At 46.0% G+C, this 22,212-nt stretch overlaps 2 protein-coding genes across 3 annotated transcripts in view; both read right to left on the reverse strand.

Moving 5' to 3' along the window:
- Positions 1 to 870: 870 nt before the first annotated feature.
- Positions 871 to 15,618, reverse strand: KLHDC2 (kelch domain containing 2). The gene is made up of 14 exons (XM_086613581.1): positions 15,582 to 15,618; positions 13,798 to 13,965; positions 12,884 to 12,963; positions 11,737 to 11,854; positions 9,958 to 10,073; positions 7,669 to 7,750; positions 7,493 to 7,576; positions 5,774 to 5,854; positions 5,628 to 5,686; positions 5,193 to 5,302; positions 4,658 to 4,730; positions 3,032 to 3,119; positions 1,492 to 1,544; positions 871 to 1,216 (listed from the first exon to the last, which is right to left on the reverse strand). Exons 2-14 carry the CDS (start codon positions 13,951 to 13,953, stop codon positions 1,093 to 1,095), a joined length of 1,224 nt encoding a protein of 407 aa, XP_086469707.1. The 5' UTR covers positions 13,954 to 13,965; positions 15,582 to 15,618; the 3' UTR covers positions 871 to 1,092.
- A 785-nt stretch (positions 15,619 to 16,403) lies between these two features.
- KLHDC1 (kelch domain containing 1) overlaps positions 16,404 to 22,212 on the reverse strand; it is a 31,322-nt gene continuing 25,513 nt past the window's right edge. For both annotated transcript variants that reach the window (XM_086613207.1, XM_086613206.1), the window contains 4 exons: positions 22,139 to 22,211; positions 17,736 to 17,820; positions 17,349 to 17,401; positions 16,404 to 17,023 (listed from right to left, as the gene is read on the reverse strand). In XM_086613207.1, the coding sequence (XP_086469333.1) occupies positions 16,849 to 17,023; positions 17,349 to 17,401; positions 17,736 to 17,820; positions 22,139 to 22,211 (386 nt within the window). In that variant the 3' untranslated portion in view covers positions 16,404 to 16,848. The remainder of the gene's footprint in view (positions 17,024 to 17,348; positions 17,402 to 17,735; positions 17,821 to 22,138; position 22,212) is intronic.

Consider the following 22,212-nt stretch of genomic DNA (forward strand, 5'->3'; position numbering starts at 1 on the left):
AAGCCCCTCGTGACACACCTCATGACACACACAGCTCAGCTCTGGTCTGCACTGCCCGAGCACTGAGGGAAGCCACAGCTAAAGCTCCCACGAGAAACACGCAGAAATGACACTATTTTGTTCTAGAAGTCAAGTTTTAATTTTTATTTTTCTTTTTGAGGACAGCTTAAACATGGTTTCACCCCTTCCCCGCAGCAGCACAGCCTCTTCTTGTCCCTTGTGCCACCTGCTGGGGCTCCTGCCAGGCGGAGCGAGTCGGTGCAGGCACTGACCTGTTCTGCAGCCGCCTCCGCTGGGCTGACATCCTCCTTCCCCTCCTCTTCCTCAGCTGTGGCTGAGCTCCACGGGTTGCTGGCACGGCCACCAACACGCTCAAGCACTTTCAAGTGACATCTCTCAGGGCAGAGTCTCTGCTCCCTAAGGTTAACGACTCAAGTTCCACAACATAAAGAGTTCCCAAAAAACCAGACTACAGACAAGCAGAGGGCAGTGGTGCTTTAACAGCTGAAGGCTGACGACAGTTGATGGACTCTGGCAGTGGTACAATTTCCAAACACCGTTTCCCTGACCTTAAGCGTTCGTGGCAAAGCGTTAAGCAGACGGTTTCCTCACGCTGGAGACTAAACCAGGGCTGCTCCCTCCTCACAGCAACCGTGAGACTAAAGCAACGCTCCTTCTGTAGGCCCAGCCTGCCTCCCTGTTTCCTGCACAACCACTGGCACCCTCAGGCCCTTGACTGGGGACGCCGTAACAAGCAGTGTTTCCATACACACATCCCCCCCCGCATCTTCTCGCTCGGGGTGGGCCCCCACACCTACTTCCAAGGTGAACAAACCCCCAACTAGTCTCACCTTAAGCACGGGCTACATCTCCACTTGCATTAAATACATTTATTGCAAACATCTTTACACAAAAATAGGTTCTCTCTAGGCCATTCACATGCAACTCAAAGGCAGGAAGCGACTACGGAACAACGCTACGGATTTTTAACCTATACAAGTTAAACAATGTTTGCCACACGTGGTGAAATTATTACATCTTCTCAGAACTGCTCATCTGGGCACAGCTCCATCAGCGCCGGCTGCAGAGGGCTCAGGAGCCCGAGGTGTTGTTGCTTCCAAACCGCTGATTGACACTGTGCAGCAAGTGCTTGGGGAGGCAATTCCAGGAACTGGCCAGCATCTCCTTAAAGCAAATGACTGCTTCGAGGCACAGCCTTGGGGAGAGGGAAACACGGCCAGTGTTAGTGTGGTTTTGGGCAAGGGCTGCGAGGTCAGTTCCTTCCTTACAGCTGTTTAGTGCCAAACGTGTGCTTCTGAGAGGAGCCCTGCTTGATTCCCTCATCACTGGCTGCTGTTCTTCCAGCATTCTTCAGAGGAAGAAATGCTTTTGGGTATTTCAGGAATGTAAGAAAGAGGTCTGGCGGTAACCCTGCACTACTTGTCTTAGGTGGAGACATGACAATTTAATGCTCAAGTCTTGTTTTCTTACCTTACAAGAGATCTTGGTTGTAGAGAAAACACAAGTATTTCATTACTGTGCGCCTGGGGGTGGAGAGAGAGAGAAGCAGTGTGGTTAGAATGAATCATAGAATCACAGAATGGTTTGGGTTGGAAGGGACCTCAAAGATCATCTAGTTCCAACCCCCCTGCCATGGGCAAGGACACCTTCCACTACACCAGGTTGCCCAAAGCCTCATCCAACCTGGCCTTGAACACTTCCAGGGATGGGGCAGCTACAGCTTCTCTGGGCAACCTGTGCCAGTGCCTCACCACCCTCAGAGGGAAAAATTTCTTCCTTAGATCCAATCTAAATCTCCCCTCTTTCAGTTTAAAGCCATTGGCCCTTGTCCTGTCACTACACACCCTTGTAAAAAGTCCCTCTCCAGCCTTCCTGTAGGCCCCCTTTAAGTACTGGAAGGCTGCAGTTATGTGGATTCACATTATTCCAGCAGGAGCCAAACCACCAAGGCTCACACAGACGGACCCTGGGAAGGAAGGTAAATAGCACGGCTCAGGGGGTGGGAGAGCTGCCAGGAGGGAGTAAACTGAACTTCACATAAACCATAAAGGCAGCAGACAAGCTGAATGCAGAATTGCTCTCCAAATCTTACGGAAAGTTATGGGCACTCCCAGCTGCAGGGGAACGAGTGCACAGAGTGGCCAGGCTCACACGCTCTCCCTGGGCAGCATTTCCTGTTGCTGTCAGCCTGGGACTGGGCCGGGTGGAGCTCTCAACCTGGCCTGGGAGGGCTAAAAACGACAGTCGGGGGCCTGTGAGCCCAGCATCCCGGCTTTGACCTTGGCCAACAACCCGGCTTTGACCTTGGCCAACAACCCTGCTCAGGGGGTGCGAACAGGACCGCCACATGCAGGCATTTCCACGTCTTCAGGGCTGTGCGCTGAGGGGCTGCGGACACAGGCACTGTGTCAGGCTCAGCAGTCCATGTGCTGGTTTTTAATGGTTAAGCCTCCTCCCTGAATGCACATAAACATACTGTCTGCCAGCGCTGAGCTGCTGGTACATGCAGAGCGCTGCCCTGCTCCTGTTTGCCACCTGCCCATTCCAGCTGACGCCTACTGGTTCTTGCACTCCAAGGTGCTTGTTCCCAGTCTCCCTTTCCAGCCAACTTGTGTTTTTACAGACCCAGCACACCCCTATCCTGGCTGAAGAGCCCCTCTCTGTCAGCACCACAGTGAAGAAATTCCTTCGGGAGGAGCTCCCTGAAAACACCTCCACGAGAAGCACAGGGCAAAGCTAGAGAAGTACTTGGGAGGTGTGGACAGGCTCCAAGTGAAACACACGTGCGAGGGAAAGTCAGTCACCCTTTGTTTAAACAATGAGTAACGACCTGGTTTCCAGAAAAGCAGCAAAACATTTCCCCTCCAAGCTTTGTTTGTGAACCTTTGCCAGTCCGTCACGAGACCACGCGGCTGTCTATGACATGTCACTCCCACTGGAGCGGTAAGACACCTCGGCTCCTGCAGGAAGGGCCGGGCTGACAGGAAGGGCAAGCTCTAAATAAACTTACAGCTTTAGAGTGAGCAAGTAGGTTGTTGGCACAGCCCCCAAAGACGATCACCTCTCCCTCTTCGCTTGCACAAGCGGTGTGCCACAACCTAGGAACAGAAGTCAGCACTGCGTTAAACCAAAAAACCACCCCACCCCATAACGCACATTCAGGATTGGTATTTAAAGTTAGCACGTGCAAGTTTGCCCTCCCACCAGCATGGCTGCAGACGTGACCAATTCAACAGGAGTTTATGTTCAGAGAAGGAAACTGGCTGGCACATCACGGCCATGCCAGGTGCCCTGGTCAGAGCAGGGCTGCAGAGCCGCGGGGCTCAGCAGCACGCTGCCTGCCAGCGCGGGCACGTGTGGAACCCACGGTGCCGTCGCTTCTGGGGGACGGCTGTCGTCATCTGCAGGCACAAACTTCATTTTCATGGCCCACTCGAGTCAAACGACTGAACGAAGGCAGTCAGTCAGATTTTGCATCGCTCTCCTGAGACTTGGGGAAACAACGAACGTCACACGTGCGTTCAGCACCAACACGGCGCTGACCTGCTGCTCCAGGAGGGGAAAGCGGGTGGGGGGCAGCAGCTCTGCCTTGTTCCTGCCCCAGGAGAACAGACCCCCCCCCTCGCCCCCACCAGCAGCAAGAGCTGCCTTAACTCCTTCAACCTGAATCAGGATGCTTCCCCAGTCTGGATCGCAGTAACTGACATGACAGACGTGTTTTCAATGCCACACACGTGCATCACAGCAGTTTTGCTGCTTTTAAATTGCAGGTCATCACCTCTCATTTCCTCAGCAGGAAGACAAAAATATCCTGGGTGTGCACAGGACGAGCCCCCGGCGAGGATGCTCACAACAGTGGCGTTTGCCTGTGTCCGGCTTGCTGGCAGAGCAAGAACACACACGTGTTCCATTAGCTCTTGTGCTGGCAGTCACTGCTCTGACACCTCTGCAGCCAGGAGATCAACCCCCAAATCATAGAATCATAGAATCGTTAGGGCTGGAAGGGATCTTCAAAGGTCATCTAGTCCAACCCCCCTGCAAGGAACAGGGATATCTCCAACTAGATCAGGTTGCTCAGGGCCTCATCCAACCTGGCCTTGAACGTCTCCAGGGATGGAGCATCCACCACCTCTCTGGGCAACCTGTTCCAGTGTTCTACAACTCTCATGGTAAAACATTTTTTCCTAATATCCAACCTGAATCTACCTCCCTCTATTTTAAAACCATTACCCCTTGTCCTATCACAACTGGCCCTCCTGAACAGCCTCTCCCCATCTTTCTTGTAGGCCCCCTTGAGGTACTGGAAGACCGCTATAAGGTCACCCCGGAGCCTCCTCTTCTCCAGGCTGAACAGCCCCAACTCTTTCAGCCTGTCCTCATAGAAAATCCCATGTTTCCTGCTGTTCCACAAACACAAAGCTACGTGCTGCCTCCAGCACCAGTCCTACAACGGTATTCATCTGCCATTTTGTGCGCACGTTGGATAACCCGGTGTTTCTGGGGTGGAAGTTGGCATGTGCGTGGTATTGTTCAGAAAAACGAGTGCCGTGAAGAGGAACGTGTCCTCTCTCTGACAGCCGACACGAAAAGCTTCCTCACTCTGTTTTGGAAGTTTCCAGGAAAATGTCTATCATACCTTGGTTTTTCAGCGTAGTTATGCTCAAACTGTACCCACTCATTCTTGCTGATACAATAAATCCAAGCATCACCTGCAAACAAGCAAAACCCCAAAAATAAACAGTATTCTGTTAGTTCTTTCACATTTGCTGCAATACACAGGTACTCTGGAGCAACACAGTCCATTTTTGAGAAATCAAGGGGTTTTAGGAAAAAAAACTATGAAACATTGGGCTGTCTATTCAAAAACAGGCATTTAATAATTGTTTAGGGGAGCCAAGTCAGAAAGGAAGATGGAGAACTGTAAAGATCTTACTAATTGCCATTTGCATTAGACAGATTTTTAGAGCAGTTTAATTTCTATAAATAATGGTGTCTCACCACACTCAGTGACTCCTTCTCTGTGAAATTAGCTGCTGACCATAAGGAGTTGGATCACAAGTGCACGGAAGGAATTTAGAAAGCATTAGGGTGACGAGGCAATAATTCAAGCAATTCTGTGTACAAGTGTTTAAGAACACAAAGACAACACAAAACCTTTTGGAACGACTTACTTAACGGCTGCTTGTCAGTGGTGAATCCTCCAAAGAGAAAGAGGTGGTCTGAGGAGATCGGGGTTAAAGAATGCCACGATCGGCCAACCGGGCAAATGCCCTGCGTGATTCTGTATTTCAAGAAAAGCAGCACCAATTACACCTGTGCTACAATAAAACACTGCTGCTCTCTTCTGCTCTGATTGTTTTTCAGGTATTTGAGGAATGCAGCATCATACTGTGCATAGCTCGTGACCCAACAGCAAGTTTAATTTCTTTGGACACAGCAGAAGAGTTTTACTCATAAAAAAGCCTGACAGCAAGAGTCAGCAACTGATCAGGAGGATCAGGTCTACTTGAGTTTACTGACTTGCTGGAGTTTATCGATTAGAAGTGAATAAAAATGGCATCTCCATATTGCTTTACAAACAAAAGGACTCAAGTTTTAGTACCTACATTTCATTCCACTCCCATGTATCCAAATTCAGATAGTACAGATCGTTCATTCTGGACTCCTACAATAAAGCAGACCACAGCTGAAAATACTCCGTTTACTGGGGTAATCGTTACTGGGGGCATCATTAAACTGGGCTGGGGCTTACCCTGTATCTGCCACCAAACACGTAGCCTCTGTTCCCAACTGTGGCACAGGCGTGAGCCGCTCGTGGTGACGGAGTTTTACCCTGGGAAAAGAAAACGTGACATAAGGTAAGTTTAATTTAACAACAGAAGAAAATGCCATTTCACCAGGAACCTGCAGCAGCTCAAGTGAAGAGGAGTGAGGCTGAAGGTGCCCATCACACACACGAAGCAGCACGGCTGCACTCGCACCGGGCACCCTGGGAGGCGCGGGGTGACAGCCGACAGAGTGGGGCAGGGGCCAAGCTCCCCTCAGGCCTTCCAGGAGAGCTCACCTGGGTGTCCTGCTCAAGACAAGCAAGGTCTCAGTCCCACAAATCAGTCACCCCAGGAGATGAAAGGTTGAACTAAAGTCAGATTTAATGCCAACAAGGAACAGAGAGTGAAAAAACATCCTGTAAGTCATTCCGTGTGCACAAACTTGCTTCTTTTGATGGACTGAAGATCAGAAAACTAATTAAAAATAAGATTTTTTTTTTCCCCTTCTTCAAGTGTCAAGGTATAAATTTTGCTTTAAGAAGAGGGTTCAGACAGCCACAGAAGACCTCAGACTGTAAATCAATGACGTAACGAATCGTTACAGTGTTTTTCTTGAGTTACTTCTGAAATATTTGAGATCTGTACGTATTAAGACAAAGCAATTCTTTGGCCATCTGAATAAGGAATCACTTATCTCAAATTTCATTTCCTCCAATTCTCCGTTTGCCTGTTCCCAAATACTTCTGGAACACTTAAAATAGTGTGTATTTGCAACTACAGAGTGTCTCGTTTTGTTCTGACCACAATGCAGCACTCAAGTGAAACGTACCAAACCATCCCGTATGATCACGTTACAGGGAGGACAGCAGGAAACCAGACATTTTGTTTTCCTGAGCTCCCCACGACAGAGCACGGCACAGGGAATTAAGACAGCTTGCTCAGGAAGCACGGGAAGGGACGAGAGCTCTGGTCACACAGTCCCGAGCTGGAGCTCCTGGCCAGGTTTCCTCCCCTGGTTGGATCAGGCAGACTGCACGTCCCAGGAAGGAAGCCAAAACCAGCACAAAACAGCTAGAGCAAGTGGCCTAGACCAGACCAGCTCCACACAGTCCATTTGTGGAGTCCCAGTCTCATGACCCTGCAAGTCATTCCTAGCACTAGGTATTTCAGAGAGCTCTTCCATCTTTTCTAACTCCTGGCATTTAGGGACTGGTTTATATCCTGAAGAAGGCAGGATCACAGAGCACCTGACAACTGAACACTCGCGGTTAAAGACTGGTGACACGGAAACAAGGCAGCAGGGTGGAGCAGGAAAGGAGAAAAAAAAAATTTGGGGGTGAATTTCTGTGCTTCTTGCTTGCCAACAGTCAACCACATCTTCCGAAATAATGCCAGGGAGATAGACACTGAAGGTAGGACCCCCTAAGAGATAAAACAGCTTCACACTGCAGGCTAACCGAGCACACAGCCAGGCTCCCAGAGCATGTGCAGCCCACAGCCACTGGGACAGGCCACCACTAACTCCCCACGGCTACTCAAGGAGGGAGCAGGATGCTTTATCGGCATCCTTTCTAACTCCACACAAACTAAAGCCCAGGCCTGGCAGAGTCAGGCTTATTTTCACGGGATGCTACAAGAGATACGGCACACATATGCATATTAGGAGCTACAACTTAATTAACTGATGTCCGACTAATAATTACCGTAGTTATAGGCTGGCTCCACGTAAAAGTTTCAGTGTCCAGAACATGCACGTGGTCATTCCACCCTCTAGGAAGACCTGAATTCTTTAGGAAAAAATAATAAATCGGCAACAAGTTTTAATAAGCACTAATCAAATATTAAAGTTCAAACGGAAATCACTTCAAGGTTTACTTACCCAAAAAGAGGTTTCATCAAATTCAAAAGTTCCCCGTTGTTTTCCTTCAGGAAAATAACCATAGCCTCCAAAAAATATTAGCCTGAAACAAAAACATGCATCAAGATCCGTTAGAAACACTCTCTCACCTGTTGCTACCAATTAAAGTTCTGTAAAAGCTGTGCTCAAATAGAAGACAGGAAAAACTGGGAAGCTCCTTTGGCTTCACTACTTCCAACCCGTCCGCAATGCAACTTTTCCAGGTGTGGGGCCCCGTTTCTTGCCTAATCAACCCTACCACCCACGGTAAATCTCTCTGTAGCTGCTTCTCAGGCCTCAGGCTTCCAAGCTTTGCTTCGGTTCCAACGGTGTGAAGCTACCAGGCCTGCTGCCTGGTCACTGTGCTTCAGCCGTCACCACCAGGGCTCCCACACAGGAGCTCCAGGGGTTTATTCCTGCAGTTTCCTGCCTCTGCCCTTCCCAAGACCTCTGCTCATTCTCCCTGAGCCCAAAACGTTCACGGACACTCCTGCAAGAAGCAAAGGGAAAGCATCACACCTTGGGCATGGTCACTGCGGAGATGTGTGCTAGGCAGGGCAGGAGGAGGCCGAGGCACACTACATGCAGCAGACTTTCCACCAATGAACTGCCTGGGAAGTTTTTTAGGGCTTTTTTGGGCACTTGTTGCATTTTGTTTCGAAGCCTGAAGAGCAGTTACTATGAGCAGTCACTCATCTGTTTTTACTGTTTTTTTGTTTTTTAAATGTTTAAATACCTTTACGTTTGGGTTTTAGCACACATTCGAAACCAGTGGCATGGTTCTGCCAGAAGCTCTTGCTGAATATGAAGCAACAGAAAACAACCTACACCACCTAACTGAACGCCCCCAACTCCAGTTGTGCACAGAGTGCCACCTAAACCGATCCCATCAGGCATCGTATCACCCTCCCAGTGAGCCTTCTCTCCGTGTACTGGACAAAATCACCACACGTGGCTCAAACACAGGACATACAGCACCCCTGATTCCCTCTGCCTCAGTAGAGCCAGAAACAACAGGTAACAAAATGTGACAACACAGGAAGAACCAGCAACTCTTGCCACTTGTGACCAAAGAAGAACTACAGAGGCCCCTGACTGTTACCACCTGTTCACACCAGACCTCCTCAGGCCCTGGCATCACGTACCCCAGCAGCACTGCCCATGCCAGGCAGCGGGCTGACAGCCTGTGGAGAGAGCCCTGCTCTGCGGGGATCAGCCTTTCCAGCTTCTCCTGCAAGGGGACAATTCTGGCCATGTGAGATGTCACCTGTGCCAGAGCACTGTGGAGTCCAGTTCTTTGGAAGCTAGGAACTCTCTGAGAAACCAGCCCCGGCTAGATGCTCCAAGAAGAGAGCCAGAAGTCCCTGCCCAACCCTGAGATAATTCACTTCCATCCGACCTCCGGAGCAGCTGGGACACGGCGAGCCTGGGTCTTTCCTCAGTCTATCATCCAGTGCCAGAAGGCTGGAACAACCTCATTGCACAGCTCCCTGCTATGCCAACTGAATAGGGGAGGAGGGTACAAAGCAACACCAACGTTTTGCACGTCAGCTCATCTGGCTTCAACACCTTCTCCTGGTCCTCCTCATCTTTTCCAAGGTTTGCAATGCCAAAAGGCCTTCTGGCATCTCTGGGACACTATCCCAACACATTAAATTAGGTAACATCAACAGCAGTTCATCTAACACGTTCCTTATTTTGTGCAACCAGCACAAAACACACCGAATTAAGCACGTGCACTGCTGAAAAAGCCACGCACAATTTTAAGATTAAAAAGGCTTCCTGCTCTCCAGCTATCAAAGAAACACAAGCTGTCCCACAAGACGTGAACAAAAGACTGCATTCTAGGATTTGGGGAATCCTAGAACAGGCTTCCACGAAAAATAATTCTAGATGCAACTGCCGAGACGAACGATGCTGATGCAAGTAACCATGAGGCAGTGTCTTTAGAGCAACGTACTAAGGAGGCAGCATGGAAGATGTGCCTGTAACAAGCCTTCATTCTGGATTGTGACTCACACAGATACTTTGGAGCTCACATACACCCAAACTGGGAGCAAGGTTTATCAATGGTTAAAGGCTGGAGCAGTTTCAAAAGGCCGGCTGGAGAAGAAATCCAGCTTTTTCCTGAAGCACATGTATGCTGCAGGCAAGAAGTCCTTCTGCAGCTCTTGTTCAAACAAAAAGACACAACAATGACAAGACTAGAAGAGATGAAAAGCAAACAGACACGCAAGGATAGCTGTGCTGACCTTCTTGCTGGAGCCTTACTTGTTTTTGTAAACCCAAACACCGAGTTTGTCCTTTGATGAGGGGGGTACCCCCTGACACCGCACTCTGACCCACTGCAGCACTTTGTCCGTGGATCTGGAATTTAACATGTAGAACTGTAGAAAATAAAAAGATTTTTTTTTATCCACACGGTTAGCTTAAAGCTATTAACTTTGAATTAGCATGTATTAGTACAGAAATCATTTAAAAGTTCTTTTCCTAGCTGCACAGAACACTGGCAATGCTTGGGACAAAACATGGATCCAAAGATCCTTATCTTGCTGCAGACTCAAGCCTCGAGTAATTTTGTATAAACGTTAACAGGACTGAGTTTTACAATCCAAAAGCTGAAATGGGATACAGTGAAGCTGTGTACAAAGTAGCACTTATCTTACAATAAGAAAAAATCTGGTTAAAAAAAAAAGTGTTTTTTACAGTATCATCCCTTCTCTGTGTGTTGTACCATTTTTACATGGAGAGAAACAGCTGACAGACACACATGAACTAACTGAAATGTAAGAACCCCACAGCAGAAAAGAAGCAAGTCACACTTTATAAATGCAGTTTGTTTCAGACTGATGGCAAGCATTGCATTGAGCTACTTTCAGTTCATACCAAGAGCGAGGTCAAAACACCTATTTAATTTAAAACACACTTTCAGAACATCAGAAAATATTATCAGAGACTCCAGAGAAGAGTAACATCCTTCCAGTAACAGCCTTCCAGTACTTAAAGGGGGCCTACAGGAAAGCTGGAGAGGGACTTTTTACAAGGGCGTGTAGTGACAGGACAAGGGGCAATGGATTTAAACTGAAAGAGGGGAGATTTAGGTTAGATCTAAGGAAGAAATTTTTCACTCAGAGGGTGGTTAGGCACTGGAACAGGTTGCCCAGAGAAGTTGTGGCTGCCCCATCCCTGGAAGTGTTCAAGGCCAGGTTGGATGAGGCTTTGGGCAACCTGGTGTAGTGGAGGGTGTCCCTGCCCATGGCAGGGGGGTTGGAACTGGATGATCTTTGAGGTCCCTTCCAACCCAAACCGTTCTGTGATTCTATGATTTCAAACCACTACAGAGCAGTTACAAATCACCTCCTGATGTTATCTCAGTGAACTCTGGAAATTCCCATCTTTCCAAAGCAGCAAACTCAATGGCATAAGGCAAGGCAATTTACAGGGTGAATTGCTCAAGAACGAGTGGAACCAAAACAAGTAACAGGTCAGGGCGTTCCTTCAGCGGTGTAAAGCCACCAGGCTGCAGTGACCACGTGAAACGATGCCGAGCTGAAGGCTGACCTCTTTTACAAACGTCACGTTACCTGACCTGTTGCAGAGAAATTAAGACACTGAACTGGTAAAAGCCAGCCAGCCGATCACCTGCATGGAAAAAAAATCCCTGCAGTAAGCACTGTGCTTTGTTAGTCAAAACTCGTTAGGCCAGCACAAAAATTAGCTTTGATTAGTTCGTGTCTGGGTCATCCGCTTCCAAGAACTTGGGATATGCTCAGCAGAGGAAAATACTAGGCTGCAGAAGTCATGGAGGACCCAGTGACTGGAAACATGTTCAGCATCCCCTGCTATTAACATTTAAGCTCTGCAATGAGATCCAACCTGTCCAGTCATCCAGAAGAAAAAGGTTTCCCCGATTTGATAAGATTACACATTCCTTGCTTAGGATGGATTTTAATTAACTGAAAAGGCCATCTCTAGTTTATGAAAAATGGGAACAACAGCTAATGAGGAGAAACTTGTTTGTGAGGAGGAGTTTACCTCCAAAGTACTAACCTTGTTTGTATTGCCACGTGCATGATGCCCTCCAAAGAGGTACACCACTCTGTCTACACACACGGCACAACTTCCAGACATGGAAGGCGGAACATCTCCCTCTGTTTTACTCTTCTTCCTAGAAGCACAGTTTAAAATATTTTATCTGATAAAAATGAACAAGAATGATTTTATCTGGAGTAGAAATTTACAACGCTACCAGTGTGGTTTTAATTATGACAGGCCATTGTGGCCCATTCAGTTCCTCAGACCTTGCAGGTTTAACAATTCACAACACCAGCACGGTACGAGGGAGGGGGTGGGGAAAAGGCAATTTAATTAACACACGTTTTGCGGAGAAGGAATCCTGCCTGCCCAGTTCAGGAGTTTGGCATGCCTTTCACGTTCAGAATCCCAAGAAAGATCCTCAGGCAAAGTGGATGCACCTGTCTGAACTGAGGGCTTCTATTTTGCTACTGGAGTTTTAATGTTTGTAAACATTACAACCACAAAGATGAGGTCCAAGGCTCTTCCTACCCACGAAGAGGACTGGAAGCACTGGAAGCACGGCTGAAACTGCACTTTCTGCACAGTACTGAGGAGACTTGGCTTTAGGCTTGAGTCAGCTATAGAACTGGAGCACGGGATTCCTTCCTCTGGCACTATCAGGCACGCAGGTTGCACACAACTTTCAGGCTCCCAATAATAGTTTATAAAAAATAAATAAGTTTTTCTGCTCCCAGAAACACCGTAGTTTCTTTGGCTGCATCATCATCTAAAACCAACTTCTCAAAAGGACAACAAATAAAAAACTCAGTACAGGTTCCCTTACCAATGTACCACTGCAATCAAAAGTGGTACAACTACGATTTCCAGGTGCTATATCCTATATCAGACATCCCAAAACACTACACGCTGTTGATTACACACTCCTGTCCAAGCTGTTCTCCCTGCTTCACCCTGTGGAAATGCATTTGTTGTTTTCACAGAAAAAAAGAAATTTGGAAATATTTTACACATTTATGCAACAGTTTGACAGGTGGGAACAAAGAGATCAAGGCATTCTCTCTCTGTTCACAGACCCTCAGCATGCCTTCCAGACCAATTTAAGAATTTATCTTTTTTTTCCCCAAAAAAACAACAATTAAATTAATTATTTTTACTGTACCATCTTCCAGTTTCCATGTTGTAGATCCATATTTCATCTCTAGGCAGATAGAAGTCATAAAATCCCCGAACTTGGGCATTCTGCAGAACAGGTTAGTAAAGAAAAAGCAACATCAGAAGGATACTCAATGTACTGAATTACAGATTCCTGGGAATGTTTACACCCCCTCGGAGATCTAATCACAGGCCAGAAACCAGCAGGAGCAGTGCCTCCTGCACCTCTCACCTGGACAGCAGCCCTCGGAAAGCAGGTATTGGCCTATTTTAGCTTCTGCTGGGGACCAGACAAGCTCCCAGCAGAGCCAGAGACTGGGGCCAATGGAAGTAAAACGTCTTTTTCATAGCCCCAGCAGGATATCTAGGGTGCATAAATGAGCCAAAATTTCCTTTTTAGCTCCCCCACCCCCTGCATAACACCACCAGAACAATACACTGAAGCTTTCTCTCGAGATACCAATTTATTTACCAAGTTCATCGACGATTCATCTCCATTCCTGTCAAAATTGTAAAATGATCTAGTTCTGCCTGCAGCACACGCACACCTCACTGTGATAAATACCCAACCCATAATCAGAACATGCAATACAGAGCTGTGCTGATAACACTGTACTTGAAACGCACGCCCTGTGAAGTGGTGTTTTTAACTCAGACAGTACTTCCTTCTCCTCCAACAGACATGGGAGCTGACAAAGGCAAACGATGCCCCGCATCCCACAGAAGTTATCCGTTTGCCAAGACCTGCATTTAACACTCATGATTTATTTCAACATTTCAAAACTCTTCAATGTCACGTTCTAATTTGATAACTGGAGCTTTTCTTTTCCGGGGGAGGGATAATTTTACAGAGTCACTCCCAAACTAATGGGACATAATCACCAGCACCACGGGTGGCACTCAGCAAGGAGAAGAGCGTACCTTGTAGCCTCCCCAGACATACATGCAGCGTCCATCCGTGACTGCCACGTGCCCGCTGCGCTCGGCAGGGCTGTCGTTCTCCAGCTGCTCGAAACTGTCTTCAGCTGGAGCTGGGAGCTCTTCATCTGCCTGCAGGTCTTCGTTGTCATCGGCCATTTCGGTACCGTGCTACGTGCACAGAATAACACAGAGTATGGAACTTTGAGAGCCATCAGGGGAAACCACCAGAGGGGAAAAAAAAAAAAAAAAAGAGAAACTACACACTGTTGTTTCTTTCACAAGGATCTTTCAGTGGAAGAAGTCATCCCATCAGCCAAGAAAGTTTCAGATAGAGATTCCTCAGTAGTGTGCAATTTCTAATCATTTCAGTCACCAATTTAGTCAAGGTCGCTATCTTTTTTTTTTTATAAAAAAAATCACACCTATCTATAAATACATTAATTGGTGACCAAAAAACCAACTCACAACAGAATAAACTTGGAAGCTTTGCCTACAGTATGGTTTTCATGAGAAGTGAAAATTCCTGCAGCTTTTCAGGCTGCCGAAGCCAAGCCTCCCACACACAAACATTCCCGCAGCTATTAAATGCACAAAATGTTATCTATGGTAAAAAAAATAAAACAAAACAACAAAACCAAACCTCAGACAAAGGCCCTTGCCCCAAGTCAGGCTGGCATGCGGGAGGCCAAAAGCCCCGTGCGTCCTGGAAAGACAACAGCTACACTGTGCAGCTTAGGGGCGAGATCTGCCACCACGCCAGGACTCTGGCATGCCAGAAGCCCCAGGGCCACGCTGCCACTGGGGTCACTGGTAATCCAAAGCCCCAGCTGCGGGTGGAATCGAGCCAGGAGGAGAAGCTGCTGTCAGCCCTGCCAGGTCATCCTGGAAGGTGCCCTCGTGCCTGTAACGGAGCAGGGGGACTCCTGAAAAGCCAAAGTCGCCTTCCACTTAGGAGCCACTCCCTGGTCCCCTTCTGCTTTTAGCTCTCCTACAGCTACGAGTTGGAACGGTCACCACACAGCGATTTCCAGGCACGGATGGAAAGGTCAGGAAGGCTGGACAGCCCAAGCAATGGTTTTGTGCAACCACGCGAAGCGAGAGAAGCAAAAATGATCTTAATGAGACTACCAGACCCTGCACGGGCACAAAACCCTCGACACCTACACCGCTCCGAACAGATTTTCCTTTCATTTGAATCGCTCCCATGACAGAGACACTACACCACCCTCGGTAGTTTATTTTTGAGCTTTAATTAGGCTTTACATTAGAAAGCCTTGCTCACACCTCGATGAAATCCGCCTGCTTCAAGCTAACCAGATTTTCACTAACCTCTCCCCGGCGATCAGCATTTTTTACCTTTTTTTTTTTTTTTTTGCAACAACCTAAGCCGCACTGGACAACTTCTGTCCCCCTTCAGCCATTTTCCAAACACTTCTCACACGCCGCTGCCATTCCCAAGCGCCCCACGGCTCTGCCCGGGCTGTCCGCATCCCTCACGACACCCCGACGGGTCAGACGCGGCCTCATCCCATCCCGACCCCGATCCGTTTTACCTGTCGGGACATCCCCGTGACACAGGACCGAAGCGGAGCAGCGGCCGCGCCGCGCAGACCAAGGCGCCATCACCGCCCTCATCACCCCGCTAACAACCCCCCCGGCCCTTCCTTTCTGTCAGGGCTCGACCCCCCTCCTCGCTGCGGTCCCCCGCTCCCGGCTCAGCTCCCACAGCCCCCCGGCTCCCTGCCGAGCCGCCTCCCCCCCGATCGCAGGGCCCCGAGCCCTACCGCGGCGCCGGCGAGGCGGGAGCTGCGAGGTGCGAGCTGCAAGGTGGGAGCTGCGAGGCGGCCGGCGCGGCTGCCCGCTCCTTCCCTCCGCTCACCTCAGCGGGCCGAGCGCCGTCAACATCCGCCGCGGGCGGCCGCTTCCTGCAGCGCCGCGCAGGCGCCGTCCCGCCCCGCCGCCGCCCGGTGAGGGGCCGGGGCCGGGGCCGTTCGCCGGACCTCCCGCCCCACGAACCAAAGCGACGGGCCCAGCGAAGATTCGGGCGTTTGGTTGTCAAGAGGAAAACGGTGTTAACCGAGAGATCGGCGCTGCTCCGGCGAAAAAAAAACCGCCACCGAACTTTTGTAGCTCTGCTACAAAACGGCCCTTTCCGACACGAATTCGCGCCGGAAACTCCTTTCACTGACGAAGTAAGTTTTGCAGGTTGAAATAAAAAATGTCAAAAACCAGTCAGAGTTGGTCTCGATTCAACTCTATAAAATTTTAATGACTGTGCTCCTGTTAACTAAATATTCGGAACAGAAAAATAGCAAGTACTACATACGCTCTTCTTAAACAATAAATAAGCATTTTTTAAACAGGAATCAAATATAAACTTTACACATCCAAAATACCATATACAACCTATTTCGAAAAGGACTCTGGTTACAGAAACAGTGAAACTGCATCATGAACTGTCAGCTTTCCTATACAAATGGGAACGCTGCTGGTGGCAGCTTTTCCTTCAAGTTCCGCAGTCAGCTTACAGATTTTCCTACTTGGAGTAAGAGGTCTGGCTCCATCGTTTGACCGGATGGTCAGATGACAGAGTCTGGTGGAGTCAATAAGATTTGGTGGCGTTAGCAAGTCAGTTACCTTTTTCCAGCCTGACAAGTGTGAATCTGCCAAAGATATTGAACTAATTTGGTCTTTCCAGAAAGGCGGATGTGATAAGGCTGTAGTAAGATTCTACGCTCAGGCCATGTTTTATCCAACTGAAAACATCTTTTTATCGTTTTGTCACCTTTGAAAAGAACAAGTTGTATGGACTGTCTCATTAAGACCACAACAGCAGAAGTTAACAATATATACAAATGAAGTTTTACCGGTTTTCTAAACCGCAGAAAACAAAGAGAGACTTCCATAGAAAGGATTTCTTGGCTCTCAAACGTCACTTAGAAACTCAGCTTAACATACAGTTGTTCTGTGGCATTAGTAAAGTTCACCAATGAAAGACTTTGCTGTACGCCGTAAATAAACCCAAGTGTTCCTCAGTCTCGTTGCCGTTGTTCATGTGGTATTTAGTTGGCACTGTCGTTCGGTTTCAGCTTTTTTCTCTTGCCGGTGGTTAGCTGCAGCCCAGAAGGTTATTTTTTTCAGCACTTGCTGCAGAAGTTTCGATGGCAAACATGGTATTTGGTTCTTTAGGAGAGCTGCGTTCTTACCAATGCAGTCAAGACACAGCCTGAAGAAGGAAAAGAAGGAAAAAGAAAAAAAAACAACAAAGAGGAACAAAAAGAAAAGAAAGATTTAAGTAAGCTGTCTCTAACCTGAAGCCAAAAAAGTGACATCTAACAAAAGCTTGTGGTGTTCATTCCATAGGTTGTGCTTGCATGTGCAGCAGAGTTGTGACACGTATTTAAACTGCTACGGCTGCCGCACGCTGCGTGGTTCAGACATTTACTGAGGAGGCAGTTTTGTGTTTGACCTGCCTGTGTAGGAGCACCCGGTTAAAACCCCCGTGCCGCGACGATTTACCCCGGGCATCTCGTGCCAAAACCTCAACTCACCTGAGAAGCGAATAAGGTTGAGTCTGAAATATCAACAAGTCGCTGCAGTGACCCTGATCAACAGAAAAAAAAAAAAGCCATTAAAATCACAAAGAGATTATCTCAGAAATATTGCTGTTTTCTGGATTAATGTGACGTTTATTACCACATGCATAATTTAAAACTGGTAATGCCTAAATAATTATTTATAAAGAGTCTGAATAACAAATTCCTTTTTAAGAACCTGACAAGGGCAGGAAAAAACCCTCCTAAATGACTTTCCTAAGGTCACATCTCACAACACTGTATGATACGAACGAACCCAATAATATCACCGATTGTATTAACTTTATTTTATATCAATTTTAATTATCATAGTGGTAGGATTTCATTTTTCAGTTTACTGACTGTGTCCATGAAATGCAAGTCATCTTTGCTTCCACCAAACACCATCACTTCTCCTTCTTTTCCAAGGCAGGCTGTATGCCACAATCTAAAAAGAAAATTATAAATAGAATTAGTGACCAAGTAACGAGCAGTTGCATGTTATGAGCAAAACAAATCTAAAACAAAAATGTTTTGCAGGGTTTCAGAGAAGCAGTAAGTTTTCTTGCATATGAACCTCTTCACCTCAAATAGACTCTCCTCCATTCTTCATATTCAATTTCTTTTCAAAAGAATCTTTTGCTGCAAGGCTGTAAGTTCCTTTTAACTAAAATGGAAAGGTCACTTTTCTAATCCTGTGATTGCACTACGTATGCACAGAGCCTCGAAGCCTTACTGTCTTACAAGTCGTGCACTGCTTAAAAAAAATGTATTTTACGAGCTGCTCTGTGAGCTGCAGAAAGAATCAAGCCTGTTCTGTAGCAACCTGTGTCTCAGGACAGACCTTCCATTCTTGGGAAAGAACGGAGAACAAGTATGGAGCCGTCACGGAGTGAAGTGAGTACGAGAGTCTCTTTTCTGTTCGGCCATTTCTTTGCACAGAGTGTGTTGGGATTTAGTACCTCTGAGCTTCCTCCTTCTTTGTCAAACTTAGGGAAATGGGTCAATTGACTCGTAACGTACACGGGCAGAAGAGGCAGCCACACGTGCACAGAGCACTGTAATGTCACCTTTGCTTCTTAGAAAACCAAGACAAGACGTTATTTCAAAAGTCTTCAGAGGTAAAAAAAAAAACAAACACAACTTTAAAATATGATACTGCTCATTTTTTTAACAATATAAAAGGAGAGAGCAATGTGACTACTCATCTCATGAGGATTTTGCTGAATGATTACATTTCATACAGACCAATGTATTTTTGTCATTATCTGATTCTACTTATATATATTTTGTCTTATCTACCACTACTTCAACAAATGGTTACAGTGGAAAATTTTTAGAAAACAACTATACAAAACAAGCTTTTCCCAAGATCAGCTTTTCTTTTCCTTTTTTTTTTTCTTTTTAAGTTTTCCACTATTTCTTTATTTCATAACTACAGTTATAATGGCTTTAAGATTTGGGGGGTTTTCAGTACTGACTCTCATCCCTAGACACTAGGATGAGAGCTTCAGAACACAAGTTACCCTGTTTCAGTTTTACTCTTCCTCCAAAGATCCCTGAGGATCGTTTTCTGCATGTTCATTACTTACATCACACCCACAAGTAAATTTTGTGTTGTGCACGCAAAAGCACATGGTATTAAAAACCAAAACCAAACCTGACTTGTATAATCTTGCTTTAACAAAGATTCTGCTACTTCAGCAGCTACAATTTGCTAGATTCATTTTTTTTATTATTAGCAGATCAAAATCTGATTTTTCTACTGGTGTATCACCGCTGAAGTAAATGTCACAAGATGATTATCACCACAGAGCTCTGGCCCCTTAAATCAACTTAACCAAAATAATAATATGCACCACTAGAACTTTCATGCAAAAGTAAACGTTCTCACTTTCTTACTGCATTCACATCAGAAATTATTCCCCGTTCTCCTTAGGCTCAACTGTATCCCACCTTTTCTCTTCCTCATACCTGTAGATAGATCTGTCTCTGCCTTATCTGCATTACGAAAACTCTGGCCCGGACTTCATCACCGGAGAACACTGGGAAGCCTTTCCTGCCTTGACTTTGTTGACATCCTAGCTTGCAACCTGATGCTCTTTCTACAGACTGACAGAGTTTACGTCCTCTCACAGCTGCTCTAACTTATCACCTAAACATTCTAACAAAGCATGTTATTTAAATTATACAGATGCTGAATTGACATACGTCATCTTTTCACACAGCTCTTCTAACAAGAACAACAGAATTACATTGTCATTAAAACACTGGGAATATGTAAGTTAAACATACAATTTGTCTGGATTTTAACCTGGCATGCAAAACGTTAGCTGAAGCACAACTGATGGGACAGAAAGAGGAAAAATATTTTCTACCCATAGAGAATCACAGAGCTATAACCTGGAAGACAATTTTTTAGAAATTACTAAAAATGAAGGTTGAAGGAAGTTATTCTTTACAGAATTTAAGGAGGGAAACAATTTTGCAGAAGCATCAGGAAAATACACTAATGCAGTTTTGATATATCATGTATCATTATAAAATAATACAAATATAGAAAAGAAGCACATCTACACCTGTTACTGCCAGTGCATTTTAAGTCCTGCTGTAAAGCTGTATGAGTGATAGAACCAACTTGAACCTTTTTCAGCTGCAGAGATCCTGCAGGAATGCTGTGTAAGTATGGGGATACCATTATGGTACAAATAAGTACTTCATACTCAAAGTAGTTCAATATATAGACAGGCTTTTAGTACAGCTCCTGTTATCCATGTTTCCAGGACTTCCTGAAAAAGGTTATTGAAGTATCTTTTTTTTTTTAAAAAAAAAAGAAAAAGGTAGGGAGGTAATTTACTTCAATAAAGAATTCCATCAAAGAAAGGCAACTGTCCTCAGCCTACAAACTGCACACCAAAGTCTTCAGATGGTGGAGAACCACAGGACACGTCTGGACCTGAGGGAGTTCTGAGACTCATCGCACGTGATCCAAACGCTCTGTTCTCCTGGGAGGGTCTCGGCTGCGTGTGCAGTACAGTCCCCAGCAAATTTAGCAGTGTCAGCCTCAGGAACCCTCTTGGGCTCTTCTGCTGCAGCAGGGAAGGTGGCTCGCTCAGCAGCCTCTGCCAGCACTGCCAAGTGGCAGTTCCACTCTGTAGCCCAGTGTGGGATCTGCCCTCCAATTGCCCGAAAACAACCTGGGGCTCAAAGGTCACAGGTTCCTAACATCCAGCCCTGCTGCCACCTGAGACACAACTGTTATTCCAGCTTAATGACAGAGTAAGGCTGAGCTGCAGCTCCCCAGGCTGCTGCCTGCAGAAAAAGCACATCCTGTCCCTTCCCGAGCCTTTTTCATGATGCATCAATAAAAATAATGACACAAGGTGAGGCCATCCGCTTTGGCAGTTAGCTTTGATGACACCATCCATGTGAAGGACTCAACACAAAGACAGACATGATCCTTGACTACTAATGATGTGCTTTGTTATTTAAGGCAGGCATCAGTCCCTTTGTGTATCAGTTCACTAATTGTAAAGGCAGAAAATATTCTATGAAGCTAAGGTATAAGTTTATTTGGGCTTGAAAAAGCTTGAATCATAGAATCCTATAATGGTTTGGGTTGGAAGGGACCTCAAAGATCATCTAGTTCCAAATACAAGAAAGCAGAAAACTTGGTCTAACAGTGCTGTTATATTTAATAGATACCCTAGAATAGGATAAAACAGGAAGAAAATTAATTGAGGTAAAGATATTTCAGTCATAGAAAACAGAATGTAAGGCAGGAAGCATGCAAATGCCAGACCAGGATTGTACACTGTGCTAAAAGAAGGACATAATATTGTGCTGAGAGTACCTGGGTGAATGTGTTGAATGAATTCCATAAAAAACCTGAGTATTTACTATCTACAGCAAATCAATTCAGTAGTATTTACATGACAAATGCAGAGAATGCTTCAAACACTGTCTGGAAAAAAAAAGGTCTGTACTCTGATACAGCAAGCACCTGTTTCCAATGGCAGCTTCTGGGTCCAAATATGACATTTGCTTTCTTTAGTCAGAAAGAATCTATCTTTTTTTGTGTTCTTAAACTAGAGAGGGAAGGGGAACAGCATCTGGAAGAGACAGTATTGTTGCCAGTATGAACAATACACATTCTGGAACTAGGTCTTTTTTGGCTGGCAGTTAAGACTTCAAAATAACACAACTCCACAGTCATTTACTGTGCTGTTTAGTACTGAATTCAGTTTTACAAAACTGTAATCATAATTAGCTGCTTCTGCTCAGGGAAAAAAAACCACACAAACGAGGTATTTTATAATACTTTTGAACCCTGGAAGGTACATCGACGTTTTCATAGTTGTCTCCTCCATGTTTCTAATAATGTAATAATCAGTAATCAACTTTTATTATTCTCTTAGGTTATTAATTCCTCAAAAGTTACGTGATATGCATTTTCTCATATAAAAATAATTTGGCTGTAGAACACCAGGTTAGCTGGACACCCAGATCCTTCATCACAAAAACATGTTTTAATGCAAGTAAGCACCATAATGCAAGTAAGCACCAACTACAACAGATACAGAAAACAATAATGCTGTATCTGGCATGAAGGAGCATAAGTTAGTGAAGTAAACCATTCAATCATACTGCACTGAATTCCTAAAATATTCTTATAATGTAGCTTAAAAATACTGTTCAATAGTTTAAAATGACTTAATTTTTTAAAATGCCTACGTTTCAGCAAACGTTTATCTGGTTTTGTATACCTAGGCCTACTCTTAGGCAAATGGGTAAGTTGTTTCCATCCATTGGTTGTAATGCTGTGAATCCAGCCATCACC

This window comes from Tauraco erythrolophus, chromosome 6, assembly GCF_009769465.1.
Source record: "Tauraco erythrolophus isolate bTauEry1 chromosome 6, bTauEry1.pri, whole genome shotgun sequence".
Classification (NCBI taxonomy): Eukaryota; Metazoa; Chordata; class Aves; order Musophagiformes; family Musophagidae; genus Tauraco; species Tauraco erythrolophus.

Bases quoted from the DNA above. Each gene is read 5' to 3' on its own strand.
- KLHDC2 (XM_086613581.1), bottom strand. From the start codon at position 13,953: ATGGCCGATGACAACGAAGACCTGCAGGCAGATGAAGAGCTCCCAGCT. The intron at 7,577-7,668 runs GTAAGTAAACCT...TTTTTCCTAAAG, and splicing joins TTGATGAAACCTCTTTTTGG to AATTCAGGTCTTCCTAGAGG. The intron at 3,120-4,657 runs GTATGATAGACA...TTCTGTTCCTAG, and splicing joins AACTACGCTGAAAAACCAAG to GTTGTGGCACACCGCTTGTG.